This window comes from Helicoverpa zea, chromosome 29, assembly GCF_022581195.2.
Source record: "Helicoverpa zea isolate HzStark_Cry1AcR chromosome 29, ilHelZeax1.1, whole genome shotgun sequence".
Taxonomy (NCBI): Eukaryota; Metazoa; Arthropoda; class Insecta; order Lepidoptera; family Noctuidae; genus Helicoverpa; species Helicoverpa zea.
In genome coordinates, this window is record NC_061480.1 from 5,274,810 (window position 1) to 5,296,015 (window position 21,206).

At 43.6% G+C, this 21,206-nt stretch overlaps 1 protein-coding gene across 1 annotated transcript in view; it reads left to right on the forward strand.

Moving 5' to 3' along the window:
• The first annotated feature begins 14,967 nt into the window (after positions 1-14,967).
• The window catches only part of LOC124644240, a 34,514-nt gene continuing 28,275 nt past the window's right edge, over positions 14,968-21,206 (forward strand). The window contains exons 1-3 of the mRNA XM_047183489.1: positions 14,968-15,104; positions 15,961-16,002; positions 16,594-16,805. Of these exons, the coding sequence (XP_047039445.1) occupies positions 15,972-16,002; positions 16,594-16,805 (243 nt within the window). The 5' untranslated portion in view covers positions 14,968-15,104; positions 15,961-15,971. The remainder of the gene's footprint in view (positions 15,105-15,960; positions 16,003-16,593; positions 16,806-21,206) is intronic.

The following is a 21,206-nucleotide window of genomic DNA, read 5'->3' on the forward strand; positions in this document are numbered from 1 at the left end:
TAACGAATATTTTTGTCATCAACAATAAAAAAATAGGAAATAGGGAATAAAAGGAAGTCAGTCAGATTTATTATGCGAGTTTCCCGAGAGATATTGAAAACAATTCGTCCAGACATCTAAATTTCTTCGGTCTCGCGGCTTAAAGAGCTCTGCACAATGTGTTTTTTTTTTTAACTTAGCAAAGGCACATTCACGTAGTGGCAAATATAATAAATTTGCAAAAAAATATGCAACGCAAAAAGTGTGTCCCCCATAATTTTTACAGTCAATCAGTGCACTAATTTGACATATTTACACCCTATATCCCCACTAAAAATACATTTAAAAACCAACACGAGCGTAAAAAAATTGATTTAACACTGGCTACTGTGCTAAAAAGCCACCCATCCAGTTCCCGACCTCGCTCCAATTACTGAAGCGCATTAAAATGCATAACCAAACTACCCTTTAGCTTCATTAGCTAAAAAAATCGGTTAAGGGTGAGTCGGACTTGCGGGTAAAGGGTTCCGGAGTTTGGTAGAAAAATCTAAAGTCTATTCTAAGAAGGGAGTTCTTATTTTGTGAGTATAAGTATATATTATTTTTAGTATAGATTGGGCAACTAGAATCAAACCTATTTATAATTTTTGACATTCATAAGTGCTTGTAGGTAAAGACCTAAATGAAATAAATGATTTGACTTTGACTTTGGTTAGTACAAGTTTAAACTTATCGGACTTTGAAATAAAAATCTACACTAATCTATAGGTATGAATATAATGAAGAGAAAAGATTTTTATTAAAGGCTCCAAAACTACACAGAACCCATTTGAAAAATTCTTACACTTTAAATAAAACAACTTTTATATACAACATGTGACTTAATTAACGCACATCCTGAAATTAGTTTGTTCAGAATCGTTTACTGAATCGATTTATATCATTTTTAATATAGGTAATTTTTTATCCCAAAAATAATTAAAACTACGGAAATTATTGTCATATTAACCCTGTACAGTCAAAACAAATTCAAATAGACCGTAACTCAAAGTAATAAGACTTCGTGTATTGTCGGCTTTTCCGTAATTTCGTTATGTTGTGTCGAGTCGAGCGGCGCGCAGCGCGATATTTGCGTGCGTAGTAGTATGACCAAAAAGTTCTCCAAGAATTGGTATAACTAATTTAGTAAATAACAATGCACATACATGTTAAATTAAAAATTCAGTGTATGTATTATGATTATAACAAAATATTCTAATTGGGGTGTTTGAGGGTGTGCGTTAATTACGGTACATGTTGTATAAACGTCTAATATTCGTGTAAGTGTCAGAATACAACAAACTATTACACTGTCGGAAATCTAGCATAGGTATCCTTTAGTAATAAAGAGTTATTTAATTCTTGGTCTAAGTTACATTTGTTCTTTTAACGATTCTTTAGACAAATAAAGGAATCTTATGTTTTTTGCCAAATAATTTCATAATAAAAATTCATTTCACGCATAAACATTCATTACTATTATAAAAAGCACGAACCACAATCATAAGGGTTCCTTCATCTCAATTTCTGACCCGGAACCCTAAAAAGGGTAAAACCCTTAAATAATTCAGATCAGTCAAGGGTGATGAGATTTTAAAAGTATTAGCGACCCTTGCTGAGCTATTTTTGAAGTTTTCACACCCTACCGTGATTATCCGCGCCGTTAGAGGGGATAAACGGGGTGAGAGGGTCTTTTATTTTTAAATATTTTAATAGGTGGATTAAGCTCCTATGCACATTTTTGTAGAAAAAAGTTGTGTTTTTTGTTTTAGGAGGGCTTGCAGTAACTATAGGTAGTAAAAATAGTATAGTTATCGGCACGGATATGGAGCTCTCGGCGGAAGAGTGGGGATCGCTTTGCGCACTGTACACTTAAGGCAATAAACCAATAAATCGCTTCTGCGCAGGTGAAGGTCAAGGCTCAATATCCTTGCCGATGATTATATGTTTTTATTAGAACCAATCGAAATATACATAAATAACGTATATTAAAAATGGAATTCTACTGGAAGGGCACTGCTGCAACAGAACCAAGAAGGTCGGGAGTTGGTTTTGTGATCAAGAATAATCTTGTGAAGACACTTCAAGAATGTCCAATCCACATCTCGGACCGTATAACCACATTGCGCCTTCACTTAGACGGTGACAATTTCCTTAATGTTATCAGTGTCTATGCATCGACGCTAGGTAGTTCTGACGACATCAAGGATAAATTTTATGAAGAACTTACACAGTGTCTCCATAAAATACCGAACAGAGAAAAGATTCTCTTGTTAGGGGACTTCAATGCTAGAGTTGGTCGAGATTATGAAGCGTGGCCTAAAGTTTTGGGTAGACATGGGGTAGGCAACATCAACTCTAATGGCCAGTTGCTGCTTAGTTTATGTGCTCAATTCCAACTTGCAATCACAAACACCATGTTTCGCCTTGCTGCTAAGCACAAAACTACGTGGATGCATCCACGATCTAAGCACTGGCACCTCATTGACTATGCCATCACGAGGCAGCGAGACATCTCTCAGGTCCTAGTCACTCGTGTTATGCGCGGTGCTCATTGCTGGACGGACCATAGACTAATTGTCACCAAACTGCGTCTTTGCCTTCGGCGACCATTCAGGGCTAGCAGGAAAAAGCCTCAGAACATAAACATTGAGAAACTAAAACATCCGGGACCCCGAAGCAAATACGCTGAAACGCTGGCATGTGATATACACTCTCATCAAAATACCGGTGATATTGATGCAGACTGGAACGCTTTATCGTCGTCCATTCTTGACGTAGCCACTAACACCATAGGTCTAAAAAATAAACGCAAGCAAGACTGGTTTGATGAGAACGACGAAGTTCTTTCTAAAGCTATTGCCAAACACCGAGAACTTCTCAAGCGCAGTAATAACAGCGCACTTATAAGAGAGAGTGACCGTGAGTTGCGTAAAGTCACGAGACACACTAAAGATAAATGGTGGCAAGACAAGGCTCAATACATCCAGTGGCTTGCTGATAGTAATCAGCTCGGTGATTTCTATAGCGAACACCACTTCATAAAGGTACCACTGAAGTCGCTGGATGGTAAAAGTCTGCTGAAAAGCAAAAATGAAGTGTTAGATCGTTGGGCAGAACACTTCAATAAGCTACTTAATGTAGATCGAACAGCCGATCTACACTACATAGACAGTTTGCCTCAACTTCAAATAGCAGAAGAATTGGATGATGCCTTGTCTAAACATGAGGTGCTTTGTGCCATCAAACAACAGCAAAATCAGCGTGCGGTTGGCCTAGACCTTATACCAGGTGAACTTCTGAAGTACGGCGGCGAGGAACTGCATTCGCGCGTCTGGGAAATGTTTGTGCTTATGTGGGAGAAAGAACAAGTTCCTGAAACTTTTAAGTTATCACGCGTCAGGGCTCTCTATAAGAACAAAGGCGACCGGTCGGAATGTGGTTCTTACCGCGGGATTTCACTGCTCTCTGTCTCTGGAAAAGTCTTCGCCAGAGTACTTCTGAACCGCGTCAGGAACCTCTCTGAAAAGATTCTGCCGGAAACCCAATTTGGTTTCAGACCAGACAGAGGAACTTGTGAGGCAATATTCGCAGTCCGTCAACTCCAGGAAAAAAGTAGAGAGCAGGGACAGCACTTGTATCTCTGCTTTATTGATCTGGAAAAAGCCTTTGACTGCGCTGCCGTCGTTATTAAGAAAGGCACAACTAACATTTTACAAATGTTGAGAAAATCGAGTTTAAAATATTTTTTGAATTTTGTTAAAAAAAAACACGTTTAAAATGTGTTTTTCGAAATTGTGAAAATGTAAAAAAATGTGTTTTTTTTGGTATGTACACAACGATAGCAATATTATATTTTAATTTAAATGGATATATTTAATAATTAGCATAATTCTTTTTAACTTAACATAAAAAATAACAAGAAAGGAGCAATATTATGTTGAAAAGGCACATATAACCAAATATGCCTTTTCAATTTTAAATTTTTAGTAAAAATTTAAAATTTTACGATGAGAAGGCATATTTTCTTAATTGTGTCTTTTCATTGTAATTTTTTAAAATGAATATATAGGTACAGAAAGTATTAGAATTAATTGGGGTGCCTTTTTTATATTACATTTATTAGCGCTCGGCATTGTAAAGGAGTTGGCGCAGCGCACCACCTCCGATGAGACGCGGCAACTGCAGGCGAAGGTGGATCGCCTGCAGAAAGAGGTGTCCGCGCTGCACGCGCGCGTTGCCGAGCCCATGACTCGGCCCGAGGGGACGTCGGAAGGTCCACCAACGATGCCTCCCTCCTCTGACCTTGAGGATCTCATCCGAAAGGTCGTCATGGAGGAGAGAGCATTCATCAGGGCCTGTTTTGCCGGCATAGAGGACCGGCTCCTGCCGGAGACGCGGTTACGCCCTCCACTCGCGGCTGATAAAGCACCCGGACGGATGCCCATCGCACCGGGGCCCTCAACGGCTCCAGCTCAGTCGGAGCCCCAGGTCCTAAAGACCACCAAGGGCAAAGGAAAGGGCAAGAAGACCTCACTACCCCCGACTACCCAGACGGTCCCTCCCGAACCGGTGAGGGAAGACCCACTACTGCCCTCCACCACCCCTTCCAACCAGCCTTGGATTAAGGTGGTAGCGAGGAAGCGGAAGGGGAAAAAGTTGGCTCCCGAGCCCCCCGCAGCCAAGCCTGCCGCTTTAGAGGACAGGAGGAGGAAGCTCGCTCCTCCTCCAAGAACCGAAGCCGTGGTGGTCACGTTGACCCCAGAGGCAGCGGAACGAGGGGAGACGTATGAGTCCGTGCTGCGACGGGCTCGTACAAACGTCGACCCTTCGGAACTTGGTGCTGGCAGAGTTACGTGCCGGAAGACCCAAACGGGGGCTCGTATCTTCGAGTTCTCGGGGGCTCAACGCGGCACCAAGGCGGACCTCTTTGCGACGAAGCTCCGAGAGGCTGTCGCGGACACGGCCAAGGTTGCGAGGGCCGTCAAGTGTGTAGCTCTCGAGGTGACCGACCTCGACGACTCCGTCACGCAAGAAGAGGTGGTGGCAGCGGTTGCGGCGGCGGGGGGCTGCCCCGTCGCATCTGTCAAGGGCCGAGCCATTAGACCTGGCCGCAGGGGTATGGGCACTATGAGGTTAGAGTGCCCGGTCGTAGCTGCCAAGGCGGTTCTGGCTAAGGGCCGCCTCCCGGTCGGGTTTAGCTCGGGTGGGGTCCAAGTGCTTGAGGATGCGCCGATACGCTGTTTCAAGTGCCTCGGCATCGGACACACCCGGCCTCTCTGCCCGTCCACTGCCGAGCGTGGGGAACTATGCTTCCGCTGCGGAAAAGAGGGGCACAGGCTGGCTAGCTGCGAGGCTGCCACCACGCATTGCGCAGTATGCGCTGCCAGTGGTCGTCCATCCGACCACGTAATGGCGAGCAAGGAATGCCGACCGCCACTGAAGAAGGGCAAACTGCAGGCGCCGGTGCGGCCTGCTGCTGCCGCCACCTCTGAAACTCCAGTTCCAGTGCTGGCCACCGAGGGAAGCGCGATGAACACCGACTGATGGCTGGGAATCGACGACGTGTTCTTCAAGCGAACATCAACCACTGCAAAGCAGCCCAGAGCCTGCTGGTTCAAACCTTTGCGGAGTGGTTGGTGGACGTGGCGGTTGTCGCCGAGCCGTACTCTGTCCCTGGCAGTTGGCTGGGAGACGACAATGGCTCAGTTGCATTGGTGGCGCGATCTTCCACGGACTCACCCCCCCTCTCACTCTTAGAGAGGGGACCGGGATACGTGGCTGCCGCGTGGGATGACATAGCCCTTATAGGGGTGTATTTCTCCCCAAACCGCCCTCTCACGGAATTCGAGAACTTTCTCGAAGTCCTCGCTAGGGTGGCAAGCGGAGTGGTGCAGCACCGGGTATTGGTCTTGGGCGACTTTAACGCCAAGTCGGTAATATGGGGTAACCCGACCACCAATGCCCGAGGACGAGAGGTGGAAACCTGGTGCGTGTCATCCGGTCTGTCCCTCCTGAATAGGGGAACAGTTCACACCTGCGTGCGGCGGCAGGGGGGCTCCATCGTGGACCTCGCCTTTGCATCCCCTTCTTTGGCGGCCTGTGTACTGGACTGGCGGGTGGAGCTGGTGGAGACGCTGTCCGACCACCGATACGTGCGGTTTGATGTTTCCACCCCGGGCTCCCAAGGGACCCAGGAAGGTCGGTCGCACTTCCCACGGTGGGCGCTCTCCCGCCTAGACCGGGAGGCCGCCTCGGAGGCAGCTTTCGTCCAGGACTGGCTGTCGCCTCCTGTAGAAGTCCGGGATGTGGACGCCACAGCGGCCCAGTTAAGGGTCTCCCTGACCGAGGTGTGCAACTCTAGCATGCCTCGGTCTCATCGTCCACCTCCTAGGCGCGCCGTCTATTGGTGGTCAGAGGAGTTGGGGGTTCTTCGGGCCGCCTGTGTGGCGGCCAGGCGGGCCTACGCAAGAAGCCGGCGGCGGCGCCTTCGCGACCTCGACAACGAGGACCGCCTCTATGCAGCCTACATAGAGGCCAAGTCGACATTGACAGCGCGAATGGCCACAGCCCAGGATCACGCGAGGGCGGAGATGCTTGAGGGTCTGGACATGGATCCCTTTGGGAGGCCCTACAAGGCGGCACGCAACAAACTGCGCCCGTACGGTCCCCCAGTTGCCGAGACTCTCGAGCCGTCGTTACTGGATGGGGTTGTTCAGTCCCTGTTTCCTCGCAGAGACCACTTCACTCCACCAGTGATGAGCGCCCCACATGGTGCGGCTCTATCGGCCGAGGAAGTCCCGCCGGTTACTGAGAACGAGGTGGAGAAGGCAGCTTTCTGCCTCAGGGGGAAAAAGACGGCCCCAGGTCCGGACGGCGTCCCCGCAAAGGTGGTGGCCATCGCCATCTCCCAGATGGGAGAAAGGTTTCGGGACCTCTTCAGTGCGTGTCTGACGTGTGAGAGGTTCCCAAAGCCATGGAAGGAGGGCCAATTGTGCCTTCTTCGAAAGGAAGGGCGGCCGGTGGACTCCCCATCGGCATACCGACCTATCGTTTTACTGGATGAGGTCGGTAAAATGTTCGAGAGGATCCTCGCTGCCCGTATCACCAGGCATCTGGGCACAATCGGCCCGGATCTAGCGGACGCTCAGTTTGGTTTTCGAGCTGAGCGTTCGACAGTTGATGCCCTGTCGCGACTCAAGGGCCAGGTGAGGGAGGCGATGGATGCGGGAGATGGTCTGCTGGCTGTGTCATTTGACATAGCCAACGCCTTCAACTCAATTCCTCACTCCACCATACTGGAGGCCCTCCGCTTCCATGGGGTGCCCCCGTATCTGCGGGGACTTTTGGCGGACTACCTAAGGGACCGTACAGTCCTCCTTGTGGACAAGTCGGGTCAGCTCCGACGTTACGTCGTCGAGTCCGGTGTCCCGCAGGGTTCAGTTTTAGGGCCACTCCTGTGGAACATCGGATTCGACTGGCTTTTGAGGGGCAACCTCCCCCGTGGCACGTCTGTCATCTGCTATGCAGACGACACCCTTCTGACGGCCAGGGGGAGAAATTTTGGAGAGGCAGCCAGCTTGGCCTCGGCGGGCGGTTCTCAAGTGGTGGACAGAATCTCCCGCCTAGGGCTAACGGTGGCGCTGCACAAGACCGAGGCCGTGTTCTTCCATGGGACCCGGCAGCAAGAACCGCCCGACGCCCATATCCATGTGGAGGGTGTCCGCATTGGGGTGCAGCCCCAGATGAAATATCTGGGCATAGTGCTCGACAGTAAGTGGTGCTTCAGAGCACACTTCAGCGGCTTGTCGACGCGCCTGATGAGGACAGCGGGCGCCCTCTCATGGCTCCTCCCTAACATCGGTAGTCCCGGCGACCAATGCCGACGTTTATACGCCGGCATACTCAAAAGTATGGCACTGTACGGGGCCCCAATCTGGGCAGACTCACTGTGCAGTAGGGTGAACGCCGCTGCCATCCGCAGGCCACAAAGGGCCATTGCACAGCGGGTGTCGAGGGCGTACCGCACGGTGAGCTTTGCGGCGGCGTGCGTTCTGGCGGGTACTCCTCCCTGGGAGCTCGAGGCTTGGGTACTCGCCAGAGTGTACGACTGGACGGCGGGACAGAAGGCGCTAAACCGGCGCCCAGACCCGACAGAAAAAGAAGAGGTGCGTGAGGAGGCAAGGGAGGCAATAACTCTGCACTGGGCCGAAGATCTTGCCTCGGCAACGTACGGTCGCTGGACGCTGGATGCCATCGGGCCTGTCCTGAACGGCTGGCTCGATCGGCGGCATGGGTGCCTTTCGATGCGTCTGGTGCAGGTGCTGTCCGGGCATGGCTGCTTCGGATCGTACCTGCACCGGATTGGGAGGGAGGAGACCCCACAGTGTCACCACTGCGAAGCTACGGTGGATACGGCAGAGCACACACTTCAGGTGTGCCCATCGTGGGCTGAACCCCGCCGCGCTCTGATGGCGGTGGTCGGGAATGACCTCTCGCTCTCCAGCGTGATTGCTGCCATGCTGGGAAGTGAGGAGACATGGGAAGCGGTAGCCTCCTTCTGTGAAGACGTCATGTCTCAGAAGGAAGCGGCGGAGCGCATGCGGGAGAACGACCCTCTCGCGGTGCCGCTCCGTAGACGAAGAAGGGGCAGAAGACGGCGAATACAACGTCTGTCCCCATCCGCCCCGGGGGGTGATCAGCGGGCGACAGGCGCGGGGGCGCCACCGCCTGCACCACAAGGATCAACCCCTGCGCTCCGGCCATTATAAGGACCCTTCCCCACTAGGGGGAGGTATGAGGGGCCTGCCGTAAGGCGGGCAATCGCCGGTGGGGGACTGGATGCCATGGATTCCCAGACCCCCTCCACTCAGGCGAGGTCGGAGTGTCGCTGGGCCTTTTTAGTGGGTATACCGGGAACGTCTTTACCGGGGAGTCCCACATACCCCTCTCCCGTCCCCCGATGGGAAGGGGATGCGTAATAGCATTTTTAGCCCAGCGACAACAAAAAAAAAAAAAAAAAAAGGGGTAAATAGAAAGGGCATAACTGCCAGTTGTGACTTTTCTTTCTACATTAATTGCCAAAATGTTCGTTTCATTAAATATATCGATAGTAAAAAGGTAAAATAAAAGGCACATCATACAATATGCCTTTTTATTGTAATAATATTGTAATAAAACTTAAAAGGTGATGTAGTTGTGCCCTTTAAGCTTATGCTATCTCTGTTTATTTTGCAGCTAAAAATCCACAAAAAATCAGGCAGATAGGCCTTTTTTTCCTGATTCCGAATATATATATAATTCATTTTGACAAAAAAATGTTAGTTGTGCCCTTTTTCGGTAGCACGGCAGGCTGCGTCCCTCGCGAGGCCCTCTGGAAGGTACTGAGAAAGTTGGGGTGTACAGAGAAGTTCATAAGACTCCTGCGACTCCTGCACGATGACATGCAATGTTGTGTAGCGGTTGAAGATGACCAATCGAGCTTCTTCTCCGTCACCTGTGGAGTGAAGCAAGGTTGTGTCCTGGCTCCCACATTGTTTGCATTATATTTCGCAGTTGTAGTCCGGGAAGTATTGACTTCTTCTCCTGAAAGAGTTCGTATTCGTTATCGGACTGACGGCAAACTTTTCAATCTGAATAGACTCAAGGCGACCACAAAGGTGTCCTATGCACATATACAGGACATTATGTATGCAGATGACCTCTGTTTCGTGGCTGAATCCCCTGAAGTCCTGCAACAGCTAGTCACGAACCTTCACAAGCAGTGCTGTACATTTGGTCTAAAAATCAGCATCAAAAAGACAGAAGTGATGTCTTTAGACAATCACGGACGTCAAGAACTGACCATTATGCTTGGTGAAGATGTGCTGAAGCAGGTCGATAAATTTCGATATTTGGGGAGCATTATAACATCAAAGTGCGACCTTGACGCCAAAATCAATAGCAGAATTGGTGCTGCAGCCGCTGCTTTCGGCAAATTCGACAAGAAGGTCTTCAGCTCCCATGACCTAAAGATATCCACAAAGGTCTCTGTGTATATGGCAGTTGTGTTGCCTTGTATACTCTACTCAGCGGAAACATGGACACCATACCGACGCCACATCAAGCAACTAGACCGCTTCCACCTCAAATGTCTGCGCAAAATATTAAATATCCGTTGGTTTGATCGTGTGCGTAACACAGAAGTGTTGAGGAAAGCCAATGTAGGTGGCATTGAAGCATACCTCATGAGGAGACAGCTTCGTTGGTGCGGGCATGTGCTGCGCATGCCGGATACTAGAGTGGCCAAGCGCATCCTCTACTCCGAGTTGCAGGAGGGCAAGCGGAAACGTGGCGGACAGCTGCTGCGATACAAGGATGGTCTGAAGCGCCACATGAAAAGCTGTTCCATTGAACCGTCTCAGTGGGAGAATCTGGCATCCAACCGCAGAGACTGGAGAAGCCGCGTTAAAGCCAAAGTCTTTGACTTTGAAGCACGCCGGCTTTCTGAGTTGGATGCCAAACGAGATGAGTTGAAAGCTCGACCACCTGTAGCTATCAACTACAACTTTGTGGCTGGTACCCTGACATGTCCGCAGTGTGCGCGGACTTTCACGCACAAAATTGGATACTCCAGCCACATGAGAGCACACGCACGCCATTAGGGTCGAAGTGGTCGCCGTTGCCGAAATCGGCGTGGAAGATTATTATTATCTTGTATGTCTCTGACCGACCACGGGACTACAGAGTCCCGGATTTTTGGAAGGCGAACGTGGGGCCGAAGCCAACACGCTGAAGCCCTTTTGAGACAACTTTAATGAAATGGCGACACAAAACCGACGATTATCCCCGTATACACTATAGAAATGTACCCAAGGACAATCCCCGGTTCTGTGCTAAACTATTGCTAACTATGGATGAAAACTACTTGGGCTATTGTGATGGGATGCTAATGGACTAGGAATGGGGAAACTACGGGAACTATGGCACCTGCCGATGACAATGTATTAAATACTTGTTAAAATGGCAGGTGGAGACTCGCCAACTCACTTACTGGGCCCCCAGATCACGCGCTCCCTGTGGGTCCAGCATCACCGGCCCACTCGCCACTTACCACGAGGCACCTACCCTCCGAGCAGGACTAACCTTGCTCTAGCGACTCCACTCTAACCGGCCGATGAAGGCAAGCCAAGAGGCGGGAGACCTATCCCCCGTCATGCTTCACTCCGGCAAGCCGGAGGTGGGGGACAGTATACTCTCCCTGGAGCACTCGGATATATAGCCCCGCGGGGTCGCTTCTCCCCGTCATCCGCCTCAGATGCCCTGCGGGGCTTATTATTATTATTATTATATTAAAAAGGTGACCGCTAGTACAAGATTCATTATACGAATTTTGGGTTTCCATCCCTGTTGAATTATTTTAGAGTTCCCGAACACGATATTGTTTGGCTTATGATCGGTATGATATCGGTATCTTCCTTCTTTTTGGGCAGTCGGTTAAATTGTTAAGTTTAACTTTTTAGTTGGTGGATACCAGTCTCTTGTAATGTGCGCAACCCCATATATCGTAGTATATCATAGTAGTATTGGTCAAGAGCCTTATCCAACTATTGTAGGTACCTACAACTAAGACCCAAGTTTAACGGACGATCGTTCAAACAACTGTTTCAACTTGTATGTGGGAATTCCAAGTAAACAGTGGTTTTGAGAAAGCGGACGTTAATTTCGTCGGCCAACTTAGGCTTAAAAAAGTTTAAATTGTAAATAGAAGCAAGAACATTCTTAAATACATAAGCATTATAAAATAATTTGATGTTGGGAATATGTGAATCGACCCCCAATTTACAGCTTGGCATTCAGATTCACTAATTGCACCATCTGATCTTCAACATACCTCAACAACATTCTTCCTCTGAAACCCGTCACTCTTGTCACGAAGTCTATCAGGAAGAGGCGCCTTGGGCTCCGGTCTCTTGAAGTCGTAGTCTTCATCATCGGACCCCTCGCCGCTGTCCGCCTTGCCACCAGTCTGCTTTTGTATTACTATGCATCTGAAATTAAGCAATTATTATGTAAAAGAACTTCGGAAATCGGTGTTTGAAATTATTATCAAAGCTACGTTATGTTTGCTCTGAGCAGCACTCAAAGTTATTTTTTTTAACATTTTTTTACGGAATATTCTATCCAGATGCTGGAAAAATTGGTTCAACAAAATATGGAAGGTATTTGTGCCACAAGCATATCTACTGGTATCTCGTCATCATCAGCCTATCGCAGTCCACTGCTGGACTTAGGCCTCTCCAAGTGCACGCCACTGAGATCGATTTTCGGCTTCTCGCATCCAGCTCCTGCCAGCCGTCTAGCGCAAGTCATCACTCCACCGTGCCTGAGGACGTCCTACACTACGTTTGCCGAGGCGTGGTGTCCACTCTTGAATTCGTTTACCCCAACGGTTATCGGTATCTACACTAACCTTTTTTGCCTGGAGACTTTTTCCAAAGCCAATACTTCTGAAAAAAAGACAGTTGAATATAAAACATTTTAAACGTTTGGTATACAGATAGACAAGCCCGTGAAAGGACATAGGCATCCGGGTACGGGAGTTCCCTCTGTATAAAAATCAGTAGGTATACTACATTATCAAACTGATGATGAAAAACACTGTTTTTTGCAATGAGTTACAACAACTTACCATAATCCAACAAAATTAAGATAACCAAACCAAAAGCAATATTTCGAACCATTTTCTATGCAATGGAGCTAAACTATAACATTTAGCTTTTATAAAGAACTAAGTTTCGAAATTACTTACTGTTTTTAAATCCATACTTACATAAAAAAGTTCTTAATAATGTTTGTTTGTTAGTTACGAAGTCTGTTTAGTATTTTCCCAACTATATTGGGCTCGGCTTCCTGTGTCACCATGTGCAGCTGGGTACCAGTGTGCCACATGGAGCGACTTCCTATCTCGTCAATCTAATTACATGGGCATCTGATACCCTTTGGTAAGACTGGTTTTTGAGTTGGTAGGTCAAACACGTAGAAATTGTACAAAAATACAAGCAAAGTCAGTATTCCAACTTGTCAAAAATTTGACAATGTTTGCCTTTACAAATACTAATATATGCGGGTTGGAAATTATACCTTTTAGTAAAGCGCAATACACACCAACGCCGCCGGCCCGGCGGCATATGTCGGCAACATTAGCTTAGTTTTCACATGTCTAGATGTTTTAGTATTTAAGTATATAGAGAGATAAGTATAATTAAGTACCTTCTTAAGTTAATTTGTACCTAGTGTAAGTTATCCTAGCGTATTTTTATGTTTTTTATACTTTTGTTTATTTGTGAACAGTGTTGTGGGCTAGAATATTGTTAATTTTAATTATGCATGTTTTTATTTCTGCTGTATATTGTATATTCTGGCTGTTTGCTGTTCCTATGTAATAAAATAAAATAAATAAAATAAAAATAAACATTTTGTCGGCGGGCTAGGTTGGCGGCTTTAGTTATTGCAGGCGGACGCAGGTTGCCGACATGCTTCTTTCAACATAATCCGCCGGGTCGTGTCGGCAGGCTGCGTCGCCGGGTCAGCGGCTTTGGTGTGTAGTGCGCTTAAGTATATCTTCGCATGAAAAATGGTTTTACTACAAAAAACACAAAATAATGACCATCTATTTATTTATTTGAAAACACGGTAGAAACCACTGAGTAATTGACTGTGGGTTGCAGATTCAATTCCCGAACGAGACATATATCGATCTACAGAATCTTGCACTAGCATAAGGAGGTATAAAAATAAGAAAGCAGCTCAGTTTTATTTTTTTGTTGTAAATCATCAACTGACCCCTCCCGCTGTGGGTGTAGAGCGAGGGAGTGTCAGATACTCTTACTGACTAAAACCCACCAAATTGCTTCTGGAGCCTATAGTGTACCAGGGCAGTGGTAACTCTTACTCTCTCTAACTCTTACGAACAGTCTTGCCAGCCTGGGTAAATATGTGATCTTTGTAATGCGCGTACTACCATGCATCTTCATACTGATTCATGAGCCCAAACAAACTATCGGCCGACTTAAAGTTTGCAGTGAGTTGGTACTCAGTATTCAATGTTTATATTAACCACGTAAATATCAAACATATCATCCCATATTTATTTATTTTCCTCACACATAATTTTTAAAAACATTTTACGTACATTTTTTAACGAAGCGGCCTTGCTAGTTCCTCTCAAGAAATTGTATTGATTCATCACCAAAATGCATTGACCTCCCCCTCCCCTTTGTACCGTAGTCATTTGTTCTATAATGAAGTGTTTGTATGGGTAGCGAGGGGTCAGGATAAATTGGTCGGCTGCTAATGAGTCTTTCATTCCAGAGGTTAGGGGTCAAATGGCTTATCAACGCACAGTGATAAGGATGTCGTTTGGGAAGTGGTGTAAGTATGTTTTTGTGATATTAGTGGTTTGTAGAAGTTGGTTTTGAATAATGATGTGACAGAAAAAAATTAAATTAGCTTACAATTTTTGGTTTGTTTAATATTGTAATTGTTGTTGTATCATGAAATAACTCTTAAACGGAATTACTTTACGTATATTTAATGTGAGATTTTGAACTGTTAAACAAATTCGTTTATAAAATGTAGGTGCTCAGTTTAAATAAGTATTATATAAATTCATTCTGTACCCATGTCCTGAGGTGACTCCTTCCCGCGATCGGATAAATACTGTAGCCATCCTCGATAAATGGGCTTTGTAACACTAAGATATTATTTCAAATCGATTCAATTTACTGGTTCCTAAGATTAGCACGTTCAAGCAAACAAACAAACTCGGGAGCTTTGTGTTATCAGTATAAATGAATAGGATGGTAGAATAATAAAACCCGCTTTGTGAGCCTAAAATTTACAAATAAAATGAATTCTACAAATATTAATTTCTCAACTTACACCATTTTCCAACCACACAAAAATCATACAGTCGGCCACCAATCCTCAACCATGCTACACCGCAGAACAAAATAATAATATTAATTATTATTGCCGTTAATAATAACATTTACTATTATTAATAATAATAAGCAGTGAGAGTGTTATATGAAAGTGTTATTAACGTAAGTTTATAGTGTATTTATTTATTATTAAATAACTTTTAATGCAAATGTTTCGAGATGATTTTTGATTTAGGCGTCGCCCTGTAAAATCATGGAATTTGAGGTCGGTGACCGTGTTTTGAACTATAATAGTATTTACTATGTAACTTTTGGGTATTTTTGAGTAGTTATTTAATAGTAAAATACTCATAAATATTGGAAATCCTCAAAATAATTGTTGGAGGTACTGTTTATCTGTGACGCTTTTGTTGTAGTTAAAACAGTTGAATGGATTTTGATAGAATTCGGTAAAATGATTGTTTGTAAGAAATGTACTTAGGAGTTTTTTTTGGTGTGGATATCCACCGTTTTAGGTTGAGACGAAAAAGCCAGAGTTTTGTTATTACTATGTTGTGTTTCACGCCAAAATTACTGTAAATAAATTTGGTTAAAATTTTTCATAAAGATGCATATTGTTTAATAACAGACATCTTGAACCTAGTCTTTTCACAACATTATTGGGGTCAGCTTCTGGTCTATCTAGATGCAGCTGAGTACCAGTGTGTCACATGGAGTGACTGCCTATCTGATCAACTGGTTGTCAGACAAAAAACGGTCAAAAGACGGACAGACAAAAACGGACAAAAGTGGTTGTAAGACTTATGACAAAATTATTCAAATGACAGTCATCCCGACAGTTTTGTTCAAGCCAAATATTTAACGTGTCTTCCAAAATACGGTGAAACTCGCTGTCAAAAATGGTCACCCATCTACGGATTGACTGCGCTAAGCATAGCTTAATCTTAAAATCGATCGACCCGTGCGGTTGTCACTTAGCTAAAACAAAATATACTTAATTGTATTATTTTATTTTCAGAAATAAGAATAATGGATTTCAGAATATTTTTTCTTTTGATTGGTAAGTTATTCACAATTAATTTGTAATTAGTTAATTTTATCTAATCAGCTATTTTGTAGTTATCATTAAAAATAACTTAGCATTTTGGAACTTTGCATACATTATGTATTTGACTCCTTGTGCATTTGTTCTGACGATGTGTTGTCTTCGACATACGTAAAATGACAATTTATTTGGAGCGAACTTCGATTCCCGGGTACCGTAATCGCTTCGTTGGGTTTAAGAAACTTTCACAAAGTAACCCGGAGTCTATAAGTTGCTGATTAAGGGCTATGAGAGCGAAGGAAGTGAGTGCACCTGTGTCTGCGCAAATGTTTGTGCACTATAATATGTACTGCGCAGCTGGCTGATCTCCTTATAAGAGAACAGCCGCCGTGACCAACAATCAGTTTAGACACCATTAAACTGTGTCATACAAAAGAAAAAAAAACAAGTAATCATCATCATCATCCCAATTTCATTCGTGGTCGGCGCAGCATGTTTTCTCCTTCCATACTCTTCTATCTGCCGTCATCTCACAAGTAACATTCTTTTTTACCAATAAATATAGTTATCACAAGTAATATTGAATCTATATTTTTTGATTTCCAGCTACCATAACTACAGCTAAAACTCTGACGACGGGTCTAAGACTCCTTTTTCCACAAGAGCATAGAGAATACATATTTGTATTAAAAAGTAACGTGTCCACCGGCACTTGGAATCCTCGGAAAAGCGCCACCTATTGGCAGCTGGAAGGAAACTTGCATATACAAGTGTATGACAACTTTACTAAGGCTCGATTGAGTTTGAGTGATCTGGAGGTAAGAATAAATAATAAGTTTGTTTTTCAAATCAATAAGGAAGGTATGAAAGAAAATAATTCTTACCTGCATGTCGATTCTATAAAATATCACAACTCACTTCGACATCACTCTCACTTCGACTTCGATCTAAAGGTAGAATTCCGTGGACGCGACAATAGTCAACCTTTGAAAATGTATGGCACCGTTGTCGAGGCCCGTGACAGTCGCGCGCGGCCGACGAATTTCGTAAGCTGCTCGCGGCATTGTCAAAAATTTAATTCTGGTTTTACTAAAATTCTATAGATGTTATTAAGCGCTAGACCATGTTGAGAAGCGTACGGCCGCGAGCGGCTCACGAAATTCGTCGTCCGCGCGCGACTGTCGCAGCCCTCGGCAGCGGTGCCATACATTTTCATAGGTTGACTTTTGTCGCGCGCGGCTGCGACAATCGCGACCCACGGAATTCTACCTTAAAGTTTCGTGATTGACATTGTCAAACTACACTAGCGCTTCACTATCGAGCGTGTTGACAAGTTGAACTAAATCAAAGTCGAGATTTTGACAGATTTGTCAAAATCTGTCTATCTATAGGGGAGGTAGGGGAGAGATGGGCAGTTGGGAGACATGATCAAATCAGAATAAAAGGGGGGTCCTTTTATTCTGATTTCTGATCATAGTTTTGTTTTTTTTTAATTGGGTAGTTTACGTTACCGACTGGTAACGGTGTTCATCCATAGACTATCTGTCATTTCTGTGAGTTGTCAAGAACAAACACTCGTAAAAGTACTTAAATATTTTGTTGCGGTTTCGGATCGTTATAAAGAGAAAACTAATGAAAGGTATGTGTATTTTCTATTATTAATTATTGATTGTCAAAATCTCCAGTTACAATTATAGTAAGTCGATGCAATCCACACCTATTATACCTTTAGAAGAGAGTACTACAGCAATAGTTAATGGGCCCCACGTTTTTATTTTAGTCTAATATGACCGGGACCACCTACGTAGGTTGACAGGTAAGTAACTATTTTTTATTTTCTAGTTTTCAGTGCACATAAGATAAAACCGTTTAACTTAAAAGTTTTTTTACCGATTTTTTTTTCATAAACTAAGTCAAAAGTGTCCAATGCTCTCTATGGTAGGGAGGCTTTTCTTCGTCAGTGAAAATTTGTGAGGTTATAAATCTGCGCGAAAAATCCTTTATAGAATCTTGTTTCAGGTACCGTTGCCAACTTGATCTAGAGACTATTATATTTAAAATAGTGTTTAAATAAAGTTCTAAGTGTTTTAAAGTGATTAAGTGCCTACATTTAACGATGGCTAGAATGTTTTTGCTTAAATCTTTATTAGAAGAAGCTCATGCTTTAGATAATTTAGAAAAGCGTCAACAATCTGCTAGAATTCGTAGTTTACCTTTATTAACTCGCGATGATGACTATGTGAGCATATATAGATTGTCAAAGGAGCTAATTGACCAACTGGAGTCTGATTTACTGCCCCTGATAAAGCCCACAAAACGTCGAGGCAAAGGACTTACAACTCGTGTAAAAGTAAGTATTGACACAGTTTATAGTTGAAAAATTGTAATCAAGCACACAATAATAAGAAAAACACTTAGTTCTTAATAAGGAGTATTCCCTTTATGTGGTTTCCCCGCCAGCTGATATGTTTTCAAAAGCCTCTGTACTTCAGTTATAATATTGGTATTCTCTTAAGCATGAAAATAACCAAATTGGTCTCAATTTTGTTTTCACTAAATCCAGATAAAGTAGGTATTACATTTTTTATTGATTTATTGTTTCACAGATACTATGTACTTTATCATTCTTGGCTAGTGGCAGTTACCAGAAGGTTATTAAAGAGGGCATCAGAACTTATTTATCGCAACCGTCTGCATCTCGTTGCATAAATGAAGTAGTGGAAGCTCTGAACAATCCGGCCGTAGTAAAAAAATATATAAGGTTTCCTCAAAATCAGCAAGAAAGGCAAATTTTAAAAGAAAGGTTAGTACCTAGATTTAATATAATTTTAATATTATTATAATTAAACTGACCCTTTTATTTTTACAGTTGATCATGTTAGTGATTATTGTAAATTACAGGTTCTACAAAAGGTTTGGGTTTCCAGCCACCATAGGCTGTATTGATGGCACTCTGGTGGCAATGAAGAGACCAGCAGAGAACGAAGAACGGTTTTACTGCCGCAAAGGCTACCATGCAAGAAATGTGCAATTGGTAAAATGGATTTCAATGTTGTAATCAATTATAATTAGGTATAATAGAGTCATTGTAATTTATTTCTTTTTAACCCCCGACGCAAAAACGACGGGGTGTTATAAGTTTGACATGTCTGTGTGTGTGTGTGTGTGTGTGTGTGTGTGTGTGTGTGTGTGTGTGTGTGTATGTGGCATCGTAGCTCCCAAACGGATGATCCGATTGTAATGCGGTTTTTTTTGTTTAAAAGGTATGTCAGTCGGGAGTGTTCTTAGCTATGTTTGGTGGAAATCGGTTCAGGTCTTCAAGGTCATCAGCTCGTTTGCTAGATGTGATAGGAATGTTACACGATCAGTTTACTTGCAAGTATATGTGGGATCTGAAATTTGAAACACTAATGTCTTTTGGAATCACTGAGCTGGTCTGCTGTTAGGGCACGAAGGTAGGAGACGTAACCCTGAACTGCCTTTTAGTAAACCCATCGAGTTTGGGCTCGTTGAATTTGTCTTGACAAGTTCTCTTCATGTTTCTGATTGACGAGAACCTGATGCTGGAAATGGGATGTGGCGGATGAAACCCTGAAATGCCGGAATGAAACGGATAAACCGATTTATATTTTTGCTGAAAATCTAGAATGTCCAAATGTTTCTCAATCTGTGCAATTCTCCCAGAGCCAGTTTGTCATGAGGATTGTTAAACCACTTCCTTTGGCCGAGATCGCATATAGCGACCCCATCTTAAGATAAAATAAATTAAATGAAAGAAGGAAAAATTAAGGAGCTCCTTTAAAAAGCATGAAATAAAATTAAATTATAAATTTAAAAAAACCCCCGACCCAAAAAAGTACGCAATAATTATGACAAAAGGTTAAAAACGCTAAACCCTATAAAAAGCAAAAAATAACTTTTAACACTACGTAAACTAAATTTTGACGTGTCGGGGGACCGCTTTTTACCTTCATAAATACTTACAAAAATCAAATGATACCTACCTAATTACAACATTCGTTAAAAAAAAAAAACACGTATCTAAAGTAATGAATTAGAGCGGTCCCCCGACACGAAAAAATTTAGTTTACGTAGTGTTAAAAGTTATTTTTTGCTTTTTATAGGGTTTAGCGTTTTTAACCTTTTGTCATAATTATTGCGTACTTTTTTTTCAGATAACAGATGCAGATTTAAATATTTTACACGTGGATCCCACATATGGAGGAGCTACTCACGATAGCTTCATTTTTAATTATAGTGCTATCAAAGACCATTTAGAGGCATTAACAAATGCTGGTGAAGAAGTAGTTTTGCTCGGTAAGTAGATCCTTTCCTGACCCTGCTTCAGAATATAAGCCTAATTACTAAGTATAAAAACTACATAGTTATTTTTTTTTTCAGGTGATTCAGGATATGCTCAGCGTGCCTACCTCATGACGCCAATTAGTGGCGCTGAAGAGAATTCCCCTGAAGCTTATTACAATAAGCGAAGTGAAATGCGAGTTGTTGTTCGAATTTTATAGAATCGACGTGCAGGCAGGCCTTGGCCCTGTTGCGCCCCGCTGGGGTTGCTGACAGTATTCTACTTGTGTAGCCCTTTCATTTGATACCCATATTGAGGGGGCTGTGCCATTTTGTGCCGGCGGCCATATTGGATTTAATTAAAGGTGTATACAAAATTTCAGACCAATCGGTTGACAGGAAGAGGGTGAAATTTGAATTACTAAATTTGATCCAAGAATAAATAATAAAACAAACGGGGTGAGCTAAATAAAACCGTTTAAATATCTCGTAATGTTGAAACTGATTGTAATTTTTAGGAAAGCTCTTTCATTATATCTAGCCGAATATAAGAAATGGCAATAAAAGTTGATAATGATCTGTAAAATCTGATTTTTTATGCAATAAATTGTGAAAAAGTGCCCATCCCTCCCCTACCTCCCCTAAAGTATGAAATGACATTACGAATCGAAGTGAAATGCGAGTTGTTGATCGAGTTTTATAGAATCCCAGTACAGGTCGTAATAAATGCGGAAGTAACTATGTCTGTCCATCTGAATTTTACGTCAAAATTACTGAAGCGGGTTAAAAATGGAAACACTGATGACATAGGACGTATGGCATAAAACTTTTGAATTGAAATTGAAAATATTTATTTCAGAATAAGCACACAGTACACAGTCCATATTATGTTTGTAAATGAGAAACTTAAAAATCCC